Below are 11,899 nucleotides of genomic sequence, written 5' to 3' on the forward strand. Positions count from 1 at the left end.
CCTCTCAGCCTGGACATGTGCACGCTATCAAGCAACTCTGACAACAGCTCCTGCAAAGCAGTTTTTACTTCAGTGGCGTCTTCAGGGACTTGTGCTTACAACAGCTGGTGTTTTCAAAAGTAATGGAGAATTTGGATGCCTGCATATTTTTTTCCCCAGCCTTCAAAAAAACCCATCTTTAAGATATTTGATGTTTGCTATTGAAAAAAAGAAAAACTATGCTTTTGAAAACTAAATCCCTTCTTAAGGTATTTATGGTGCACAGTGGTAGCTTGCTGCAGTGGGAGAGGGCTAGCTTGCTCACTAGCTCTGCAAGGGTTCTTTTTTTCCCCTTTTTTATGCATTAGAATCAGGTTATTAACAACTCTTTTTAAATAGAGCAGGTTTTAATTTTTTTTCAGGAGTGAAAAAGGGAAGAGCTCAGTAATTAAAAGTAAGTGCCAATGGCTATGAAGCCAGGACTCAGGTACGAAGCTGGTGATCTGCCTTCCAGCTGATGCTGAAAGGTGTGTGCCACGTGCTGCAGCCCCCGACCCGCAGCTGAGCGGGGCGGTGGGCCCTGCTGCGCACCCCCGGCCTCGTCTCCCCGGTGAGTCAAGAGGTAACAGTGGGTGGGAGGTGAGCAGTCTCATCTCCAGGACTGGATTTGGGAACATATTGCAGAGCCAGCTGGGAGATAAAATTAGGGCTTGTGGCTTGCTGGGCGCAGCTCTTCATATTTGATGGTCATATTTATGAACTTTCCCCGGTGCCAATGTGACTGGAGGCAGCCCCCAGCATATCCCACCAGCCCGGGGTTCTCAGATGCACCCACGGAATCCCACGCCCTGAATTTAGACAGTATGTAAAAGCCTGGGACTTCTCTCAGCCGCCAACAACAAAAGCTGTGGTGGTGAGGTAATCTTACTACAGCATTAGCAAGCGTTGCAGTCTTTCTTCTAACAACCATGTCCGTTCTTTCATCACCCAGCTATGTTACGGATGTTTAACTTGTTAGGCTTTCTTGGGTAGAGGGAGAAAGGCAAGTCCACGGGGAGCCCGGTGTTAGCTTGACATGTTTGGGTCAATGATTCAGCCTTGTAGATCCTGAAACAGTGGCCTTGGCTAGCCTGCTGGTTGGAAAGGTGAGGCTTGGTCGTTATGGCCTGCTGCCTCTCTTACATGAGGAATCACGCGGAAACGTGTGTCTTCAAACCCTTTGGACAAAGCATATGCAAAGCCTACTGTGGAGCTGTGGAATTTAGTCCAATCATGTTGAAATTGGGTCATCCTTTGTTACTGTCACTTTTTAAAATCTATGGAAGTCAGCGGTGCACAAAATATTCAGTGCAGTGCAGACCGCAGAGGTGGAAATAGAGAGTCTGGAAATATGTCTGTCTCTGACAATGTTGATCTTGTCTTAGATGAGCAAAGGGGATAACTCAAAGTATCGTTGTGTCACCAGTTCGAGAAGACTTGATGGAGAAGTCCTTAAATGAGCTAATTGTTGGAGCACTCTTTTCCCAGCACTCATTCAGCGTTCACCCACAAGCAACCTTAAAGAAAGTCGAACAACTTTTCATGGGTGTCAACAGCATTTCTCCTAAGAAAACAACACCCAGTTGTCTTTCTATTTTGGAAGTGGGCTGTAAGTCAAACAGCTTTTCATCTTGATGGAGATGCTTTTTAAAAACCATGTGTGAAGTGCAGCCATTTATCAAGAAGTATTGGGTGCTGTAAATGCTTTCTCATCCAAGACCTGAGTCAACCCACATGTTTCCTGGCTTGAGAGAGAGTCTGGACCAAGCATTGCCAATCCTGACTGGTAGACCAGTGCATCCTCTGAAAGCAGTAAGGGCAGCGCTGCCTCTACGACAGACAGGATTTGCTGCGTGGCCAGGGCAAGACTGATGAGACTCTCCCAGGCACCAAGGATCCACATCAACCTTACCACTTTCTGTTGCCAGGTGCATGACACATTTTTTCCTTCTGCCTTGCTTATCACAAGAAGATTGCAAAGCCCAGATTCAATCCTCTTCAAAAGCACTCTATTAAAAGGATACCTGCCCCTTCCAAGGCATTCCCCTATGTGTCTTTGGAGCAACAAGGAAAGGAAGAGCAGTGTCCGTAGCTAAGGATCTTCGAGAAATCCTGGATAGCAGTTGGGCACTGTGGTGATGATTGCAGGTAAGAACCTGTACAAGAAAGCAAACACATTTAGGACAGTGCATTAAATCTTTTAAGGATTTAACAGAAGGTCTGCCTTGCTGTTGAAAGCAGTGAAATCTTGTAACTAGGCAGTGTAGTCAGCATAAGAGCAGTGCCATCACATCTCCTGTCCTGTTTCTAGCTCTGGCCACCTCTACCAGCATCTGCAGAGGTGGAGCAGCATGGGGGGAATGTTAATCTGGAGCAGAGAAAGTTTCTGATGCTTGTTAAAATTTGGCTGAAGCTCTGAAACTCAAGGGTTTATATGTTTTCCAAACTGGTGGGTGGTTCATTCTAATTCTGGATATGCAGTTTATTCATATACACAACTAATCCTTTTTCGAATCCTGTTAAGTTCTTGTTCTTCTTAGTATCCTGTGGCAATAAGTTACAGAAGTTAATTGTGCTTGTGTTGAGCTCCCTTGATCCACTTTGCTCATGCTTGCTTTAAATTTTAAGTGTTGTTCTGAGAAGCTTGGTTAATACTATTTTTTTCTGTGAGATAATCTGTGTTCTTGATCCCATTTGTTGCAACAGGGCTCAAGGGTTCAGGACTGGAAGGGGAGAGTAGGTCAGGTTTTGCTTCAATTGTTGCAAGGTTGGGGAAATTCTGCAATCTCTGTGCCTCAGTTTCTCTAACAGCTTGGAAAACCCAAGGAGTGGCCCCTGTGTATGTAGCCAAGGCAAGTGTAGTGACAGAACTAGGGTTTGCAGGTGAAGCTGGACAAAAGTATCGAGTGGAAAAACAGCCTCCTAAAACGAAGCTTCCTTTCCAGGCTCTTCCAATATTTCTGAATTTGCTATTTTTTGTGTTTAAAAAAAAAAGAAAGAAAGAAAAAAAGAAGAACACATTATTTCACTATTTTTGGCCACATGAATTATTTTATTTTTTTAAAAGAAGGAAACAAATGCTGAATGAAGAATTGATGCAAACCATCACCTTCTGTCGCAGACCGAGTCTGCATTGGCTCAACATTTTTGATTCCCATGGATGAATCCGGTTCTCCTCTAGCTGGCAGATTGGTAACAATGGTCTGAAACATTTCTGAATCATTCTCACTCCCTTTCTTGACTTGCAATTCAAGCTTCGCATTGTACAAATTGGCTCTAGCTCAAGGATGGTGCATTGCCCCTTGCGGTAGCGTGCAGCCTTCTGGGAGGGCTGGGCTGCAAAGCCTCTGTCCTTTTCTCCCATGAGTTGGGAGAATCTGAGGTTGAAGTTAGCACCCCTGATTAAATCCTCGAAGAACAAGCAATTCTGCGTGCTCATTACTCAGTTCTGGCTATGTTCTGCTTAATAACTAAACAGTAATTAGCTCCACAGTTTTGCTACTATACTTATAATAGCCCCCATTAAAGTTATGGGGTTTTTAGGCAGTAATGGCTTACAGAGTAATTAACGAGCAAGAGACTTTTATTACTACCTTTATTTTTAGCTGTGCTTTACAAGCCTTTTCTGCCAAATACCAAAATCTTAGACAGAGCCTTGTCGTGCCCGTCCCCTGCCACGCGGTGTGGACAGGAGCAGGGCTGCGTACAGAGCATCTGGATCCAGCCACTGGTGTGCCCGCATGCAGCCGGGGGGAGCCCAGTGACAGAGCCCTTGTCCCCAGTGTCTGCTGTGCTGGGTGATTGCAAGGGAGAGCCGTAACTGCCCTGTGCCTCAGTTTCCTCATCTGAAAAGTGGGCATGACAGCGCTGCGCTCACATGCCCACGGTCGTTTTCTGTGCAAGACAGCGGCTCAGACGTGTGGACTTGGATGCAAATCCAAAAGGATTTGTTGGGTTGCAGGGGTTGTGGTCTAGCTGCTCAGCGGATTGAGGTGGGCTGAGCGGAGGGACCAGCTCTGACTTGTGCCGTTCCTGCATCATTTTTCAGCAAGGATCAGAACCAGTTGCTATTGCGAAAGTGAAAGTAACCGTGTGTTTAGGTTTAGGGGATACTTTGCCCAGGAGGAAAAGTTATTAGCGAGAATATACTTTGTATCCTGAAGTATGAGTGTTTATACTCTTTGTAAAGCTTTTGTTGTAGGAATTGGCTGTGTTTGTTTGTTACTTCCTGGCTGTTTGCTATCTATGTTTGGGTTTTTTGTCTGTGTTTTTCTTGCACGTAGACAATATTTTTACTCCAGTGACTTATGTATATATACAAATTCAACTCAAGCAATTCTTTAGTTTAATATGTTTTAAATCACTTCTGTTCAATGTGGGAAAACCAAGGAGTAATGATGCTGGGGCTGATCAGCCCCAAAGGAAGAAAGAAGGTAAAACTGACTATAAACCAGACTACAGATCAAATCAGTGTTTCCTACAGTAAGTGTAAGAGCTGATGCCAATTAACTTGATTTAAAAAAAGAACCTTCAGTGTTTAATAATCCAACATGTTACTAACACGTGGCTCCAGGATTTATTAAAGCTTTTTTATTAGATGAGTGCCCTTTTAATATTGTCATGCCTTGACACCATTGCCCTCTGCCGGAGGACGTGAAATCTCTTTCACCATGTGGCATAGCCCTTCTGCTTTGCAGCATGTCAAAATGTATTTCTGCCAAGGAAAGTCTTTCCAAACTATACAAAACACCTTTGTTTTAGAAGTATTTTAACCCCAAAATCACTTACATTTGAGCTGGTGATTTGCCCTTTGCCTGATTTTTCAAAACTGAAAAAAAGAAAGTATACTTTCTGTAGTGGAAAATAGAGTTTGATCTTTTTAATTAATTAATGTTTAAATGTGTTCCTTCTCCTTCTTTTCCCTGGGGAGGAGGAGATAGCAGAAGCCTAAAATTGACAATCTGAACAAAACCAGGTTTTGTTTTGAACGTTTTCAGTGGGAAAAGGAAAGTGGTATTATGATGGGGCAGGGGTAGAGTGAATGCCTTGAAGAGGAGCATAATTTCCCCCAGACCAATTTTTGGCTCGTTTGTGCCGTAAACAGCAACAAAAAGCATCGTTTCATCGTTTGCTTTTGGTAGCAAGGGATATTTTGGATGTGGGGAAAGCCCTCTGTCTTGGGCTGTGAAGCTGTGACTTCTCTCACCAGCAGTGTAAAATCGCAGGCAACCATGTTGTTTCCTAGCTGATGTTGTTCACAGGAGAAAATGGATTTCACCTTTTGCGGCTTTAACATGTGATGGTGAGGTGGGAGCGTGGCTTTGTTACACTGAGAACTGGTGTCACCCTGCACTGAGGCCCTCAATTGCATTAGCATGTTGGGAGGGAACACGCTGGAAATACTTCGTCTGGATCCAGATTTCACAGTGCTCACAGCAGCCCCAAGTGAATTCTTACAGTGTCCTTCAGTCAGGCTTCTCAGGGTCATCAATAAAATCAAATCGCTTCAGGAATTAACAGTGAACAAATGTCTTTGCTGCAGAGCCGAGTACACAGTACGCCGTGGATGCCGACAGGCAGCTCGGTGTGCAGAAGCATGGGTCAGCAGCTGGGGGCCAGGCTGTGGTCTGTGGCTCCACGTTCTACCCCAGCCGACCATCGCCATCTGCGATTCGGATCCATACTGGGGTTGTGTCCCTTTGGGTGTGTGGAGCGCCCTGTATATAGGGAAGGGGACATTAATTACAGCCACTGCGTGCGGGGTATCTGATTCACATCTGCAGCCCACAATCGCCGATGGCGCAAAAGGAGCTCAGCGTTCAGCCAGCCCCAGGAGGACATGGGGAGGAAGCGTTCCCACAGCGGGGAGCGCCGTCCCCGGGAGCTCTCTGCTGCCAGCCCGAGCAGAGCTGCAAAGCAAAGCCAACAGCTCTCTCCTGGGGCACGAGTGGGCTGCATTGGCACTTGGCAGCTGGAGCACCAACGTGACAGAGGATTGACCAGGGAGCTGCTAAATGCTCTGTAGCAAATTAAAAGGAATCAATCCTGAAGAGACCAATGCACAAATCGTTGGAGCCTGCTCATTTTCCCTGTGTTGAAGGGATGGAAATCAGAGTAACACCCCAGCCCAAAGGTGCCCATTCTTCATCATATGAAGCCCCGGGTCAGCCTGTCCTATGGGAGTGCTGACAATTTGAGTCTGGATTGGCAGGAGGCAAGGAAAAGGCATCTTTAAGGTTAAGAGCACTGTATTCGGAGGAAGCTGCCCTTGACAAACGGGGCATTTGATGCCTGCCAGCCCACTGTGGCAGCCTGCCAGATGCTGTGAATTGACTCTGAGTGGCTCTTCTAGCATGTCATTTCCTCCCACCCCCTCTCCAGTGGCACGGTCCTTTCCTTGGTGCATTAGCAGCAAAGGCACTTTACCAGGCAAGGTGTTCAGTCTTTTCAGAGCTGCCCCTTATGGCTCTGCCCTACAGGGATGCTCAAGGGACATGTTCGGGCTTTATTAGAGGATTGAAAGGATGCTGGCGCTCAGTGCCCTCTGTTCAGGCACTGATAGCAACTGCAGGGACAGCAAGGATGAGGCCAGATGCTCTTTCCTGAGGGCACTGTGTGCTTTGGCAGTGCTAGGCCAGTGAGATTTCTCTGGCTCTGAGAGCCAGAGGACGGGGATGCAGCAGAAGGCTGATGTTTGCTGGAATAATTCTTCCTCTTCCTCCCTGGTTTATTTTGTCTGGATGAGGCTGCTTTCTCCAGTTCTGAAAAAAATGGGGACAAACCTGTGTTGCTGGGAGATGCTTCCTTGAAAGTCTGCAGGGTGTCCGGCTGCACAGAGCATATCCTTGGGGTGTGGAAAGCTTTTCCCTGCTGGTTTCCTGTACTTGACTGCAGGAAACCCTACTTTCTGTAGAACCAGGTGTGTTTGGTGGTTGGTTTAGAGGTTTGTTGTTGTTTCCTCTGGAGACCCCTCAAGAAGACTAGCTCCCTCTTATCACCCTCACTAGCTTGCCCTGATCCACCACAACCTCCTTCCATACTGCTGGGTCCTTGCATTTCCTAAATGCAGTTTGCCAGCACATCTGCTGATTGCGTCCTCTGACGAGGGTCTCCTGAGTGAGGCTTTGCTTCTGTGCACGGTGCCGGAGGAGGATGGGTCCCCAGCTCCGTAGATGCTGGCACCGTGGTCTCTGCACAGGTTTTTGTATGTGGGGTGGCAGGTCTCTCCCTGGTGAAAGACCTCCGGGTGGGGAACTGGCTGTTTGCTAGAGTTGGCTGGAAATTTTTTGATGAGTTGGGTTTTTGTATGTGTGGAAAAAAATTGGATTTGCTGAAACTTCTGTTGAGGGACATTTACATGTCCCTTTTAAGGACAAAGGCCAACCTGTGTTTTCCCTACCCCTTGTTTTCCATGGTAAATTAATACCTCTGTGATTGAAGTGCTAATTTGGAAGAACCAGGTTTGTCCAGCAACTTGAATATTGCTTGCTTGCACTTTAAAAGGACAACCCATCGGTTTTTGGAGCCATTTCACTTCAAGTCTTCCACTCGGCTCAGTGCTGGAGGCTGACTGTACAGCCCAGTGGTCAAGGCATGGCCAAGGGAAATTCAGATCAATCCAAATTGGGCTAGTCAGGGATTTGAACCTGGATCTGTCCATGGCTGCCCTATGCAACCAGGAAAAAGCAAGCTCCAAGAGTCTCGGGAAAAACATTTGCAAAATAGCATCATATCTACAGCCCAGCCTTGAGAAGCTCTCCTCTGATTTAAGGGGGAGATCTGATAGTTTCCAGGGCACCGCAGTGGCAGTGACTGACCAGCCAGCCAGCAGCTGTACAGAGGGAGATCAGTGCTTTTCCCCAGAGCAGACTGCTCCCTGCCTTCGTCTGCAGTATTCTCTGGGCTCTCCCTTGTCTGCAATGCAGCCCTTTTAGCAGCGGGCTAATGCATTCCCCCACATGGGAACAGTGGTACTAAACTGCTACCCATGTTTGCAAACTGTCCGCCGTGCGTGTCCCTGCTAAGTGATGTACTTTGCTTGCCAAGATGCTTGGATAAAATACAGTCTGCTTAAATCTTGCATGTGCTTGTATTGAATCAAACTAAGCCATTGTGGCAGTTTAATATGCTCCAATCGCAACACCTCCGAGATGGAAGAAATGAACCTGAACAGGCCATTGGAAGCCTGAGTTAAAACTGGCTGCATCAAAGATGCCAGTGGGATGGTCTGAACCGAGGGGATTACAATGTTGGGCAAAACGCAAGGTCACTAGCTTCACTGGAGCTGTGTTCCCACGAGTGTGGGTGCAGTCACCCTGGGTGCTCTGCCTGGCAGAGGGAGAGGGCCTGGTGGGTCAGAGCACTTGCTGATGTGTCAGGCAAGTAATGTGGTCATTATGGTCTCTGCTTCCTCCTAGGGGCTTGGGCCTAGCACGTGGTGTTGTGAGGCTTGGCTGGCTTGTGGATGAAGGGTCCTTTTCCGCCGGGGGATGGTTCAGATGCTGCGGCACTGAGCAACTTTTGCTTGGCTGAAGCAAGGGACTTGCTTGACAAGTGGATGCAAAGGAAAGCAAGGCTCTGAACACCCAGGAGGCATCTCTCCCTGGAGGGGTGGGACACATTTCTGTTGCTCACTGCCCCAGTTTGATTTTTCTTCTTGAGGAGGATTTGTGAACTCTGTGGAGCAGCTCCCTAGTTCTTTTCTCTGCCTACTCACCTTTGCTCTGTGTTTCAGGTTTCCTTCCAAATGAGTCCCTGAGGTTCCTGCTGGCAGCTCCAGCAGTGTCCTGTAGAAGTGCCCTCCTGCTCCTGGTCTCAGCAGCCGAGGCTCCTCCAAACCTGCTTCTGCAATGGGTGGGTTGTAAGCACTGGTAAGACCTACGAGTCGTGTTGCCTTCGCTGCTCTCTCCCTCTCTCGCGTTCTCTCTCTCTGTCCTTGTTCCTTCTTGCCCATTTATTTCTGTTCTCCATGTGCTCTGCTGTTCTGTCTCTGGGGTTTTCACTGTCAGGTAATGAGGAGCTGTGGGTCCAGTCAGTCTTGGAGATGCCGAAGAGACGAGACATCCTGGCTATCGTGCTGATAGTTCTGCCCTGGACACTACTAATCACCGTCTGGCACCAGAGCACCATTGCTCCACTGCTTGCAGTGCACAAGGGTGAGAGAAATCAAACCAGCCCATGCCAAGTCTGTGCATCCCTCCCTCGTCCTCATCTCCTCTCTCATTTCATTTCTCCATGGCAGCCATGCTCATCTCAGCTCCCAGTCCATGCTCATGCAGAAGCCTCCCCACTTCTGCTGTAGGAACAGCCCAGTGCTCATAGGGGTTCTTCAGAGACATCAAACTCCAAGCCATGGGATATGCTTACTGCATTTGGAGAGCTCTTTATGGCCTAAATCCAGAGTACTGAAGGAAGATGCTTTTCTTTGTTCCCTGATGATCCACAAGAGAAGAGTCCCTTCCTGCTGGCCTTTGCAGCAGTCTGCACACAAGTTAGTCCAGCAGGAAAGCTGCAAAAAAGAGAGCAGAGGAAGGAAAGCTGTCACTTGAGACAGCCGCTCTGGGAGACATGAGGCAAAGAGCATTTTTAAAGTGTCCTCAGAAAAGCAGCAAACTGGTGCTCTTGCACTTGAAGGAGAAGACAAGAGCCAGCATCTCCCCTGATTGTTTGCTGGAGTTACAATGCTGTGAGAGAGTCAGCTTCCGTGCTACCTGTCACACAAAGCATTAGAGCCCTGGCCCAAATCACATGAATGCAGGAAGTTCTGAGGGATCCTCTCTGGCCAGAAGGGTCCTAGTTTTTTTCCTGTTCTTGGCATAGCAGCAATATCTAAGGGCTGTGAGAGCTCTTGGGGGCTGGAAGAAGCCACACTGCCTACTGCGGTCTTCATTCTTGGTTCTGCCCTTCTGCTGAGCGCCAGGGCAGGCGGGTCAGCTTGGAGAAGCTTGTCTGTGGGGAAGAAGGCCAGCTCATTTTCCCTCTCTGGTTCCTTTCTCTGGGAGATTCTCTCCCCTTTTTATTTTAATGTTTGCACCCATCCTCCACAGTTGCTTATCCTTTTGCTGAACAGTCTGATGTGCAGTTTGAATGGTCAGAAGTTCTGAGTCTGTCCCGAGCAGCTTTACCTTTCCCCCTGGAGGACTGACAGCCACCCATGAGGCTTTGGGCAGTCTTAAGGGAAAAATGACTGTAATCCCCTCTGGAAGGTGGACAGTGTTTCAGAGGATGAGGGATCTACTGGGCTCTAAAATAGGACTTGAAAGACTACTAAGAGTACGCTGTCTATATACCGGTTTGATCAATGCCCTAAAAACTAGGAGCTGTTTTTTGTGAATGGCCACAGACACTGAAGTTACAGCACAGAGATGGCTCTGCCCTGACTCAGTCCTGAACTTACCGATGACCTTGGTAAAACACTTCCTCTGCCTCTGCTTCTCTGAGCCCTCAGTGGAAAACGAGTGGTGATAGAGACCAACCTGAAAGCTCTTGGGAGAAATTGTTTTGTTTCTGAGATCCTTTGGTAGCAGGTGCTGAAAAAGAGATGTGCATCTGTACACTAGCGAGCACGGAACAGCAGTGCTTACCCATGCCAGGATTTACAGCTGAGGGTTTGACCTGCAGGGGTTTGCAAACTGTCTCAAGCACCGTCCTGGCTAATTACATTTGTGTCTGTATCCAATGCATTTTGCAGATTTATTTTTGAATTGATTCCAGTGTTCTCTGCTTTCAGAGAGCTCTGCTATGTGATGTTGATGTGCTTTGCCTTATATAGGGCCTGATACCAAGATGTGCAGGACACCTTGTCCCTGTCCCCCCCGACCAGATATACACCCTCTCTCCATCAGTGCCATGGAGTATGAGGCCTTCATTCGGTTCAGGGCTGGTATCAAAGTCTATGCTGCTGGAAGAGTAACATGCTATGAAAAAACCATAGGTGGTATCCTGCTGGGTCAGATCTAATGTCTGTCTGTTCCTGTTCTTTCTCATCTGAAGTTCCTGGTAGTAGTTGGTTTTGCAAAATCTATGGCTCAAAGCATTATGTGCCCACTAGAGAGCAGCTGGCTTATATTCTGAATGGAGGTGTCCCTTCATCTCTGCCAGTTCCTAACTGTAGACCGTGGTATTCCTGCTGGTCTACAGTGGTACGAAAGTATGAAAGTCGCACCCTGGAAAAGTGACAGGTGCACGAACATTTTTTTTCCCTTGAGCTGATCGTGAACAATTCTCTCTTTGCAAGGATTTTATATGTTTGGATCAGTGTATCCTGTATCTATGCTGCCCATTGTTCACATCTGCACTACTGAATGGGCTGTTATGTTCAGAGATTGGTAGGGTCTTTTTGAGGAGAGGTTAGTCAGAGGCAGGTGAAAGTCTCTGCAGGAAAAAGCCTACAATTACAGGCTTTAATTTCCACTCTCCATTTCTGGATTTGAAGTGTGTCTTTCCCCACGTCTCTGTGCCCCATCCCAGGCCTGTCAGGAGAGCAATGAAGTACTGCAGTATCCAGGCCAGATGATGCTGCTGGGGGATCTTCACTGACTCGGTATTTTCCACCAATTTGTTCCCTGCCTCCCAATCCAGGTGCTCCAGTGCCTGACTGCAGAGCAATGAGTCCTGTCCCGCTGAGCGTGGTGCCCAGAGCACTGGAGCTCTTCACGAATGACAGATCGTCAATCCACAATCTGCTATTTTCTTTATCTAGATCTAATTGCTGTACAAGCCTGTCTCTTCTGGGTGCTTTTTGAAGTTGCTTATTCTGAGCACTCAGCTGCAGCATTGTCCTGAGCTCTCAGGCCTTGTTTGATGCTGATTTTCTAACAGCAGGAACTTCTTTTCTCATGTGTGTTTGTCCCTGATTCCTTTATTTATTTGTGTACTTATT

General features: G+C 47.5%; 1 protein-coding gene across 4 annotated transcripts in view; it reads left to right on the forward strand.

Moving 5' to 3' along the window:
- Positions 1–11,899, forward strand: part of B3GAT1 (beta-1,3-glucuronyltransferase 1) — a 40,005-nt gene that overhangs the window by 13,387 nt on the left and 14,719 nt on the right. Inside the window, exons 2-3 of one of the 4 annotated variants that reach the window (XM_075172980.1) lie at positions 8,753–8,871; positions 9,027–9,173. In XM_075172980.1, coding sequence (XP_075029081.1) covers positions 8,868–8,871; positions 9,027–9,173 — 151 coding nt within the window. In that variant the 5' untranslated portion in view covers positions 8,753–8,867. Of the gene's footprint in view, positions 1–8,752; positions 8,889–9,026; positions 9,174–11,899 lie in introns of those variants that run through there. The other 3 variants (XM_075172981.1, XM_075172982.1, XM_075172983.1) reach the window with 3 other exon arrangements.

This window comes from Calonectris borealis, chromosome 24 (genome assembly GCF_964195595.1).
Source record: "Calonectris borealis chromosome 24, bCalBor7.hap1.2, whole genome shotgun sequence".
Taxonomy (NCBI): domain Eukaryota; kingdom Metazoa; phylum Chordata; class Aves; order Procellariiformes; family Procellariidae; genus Calonectris; species Calonectris borealis.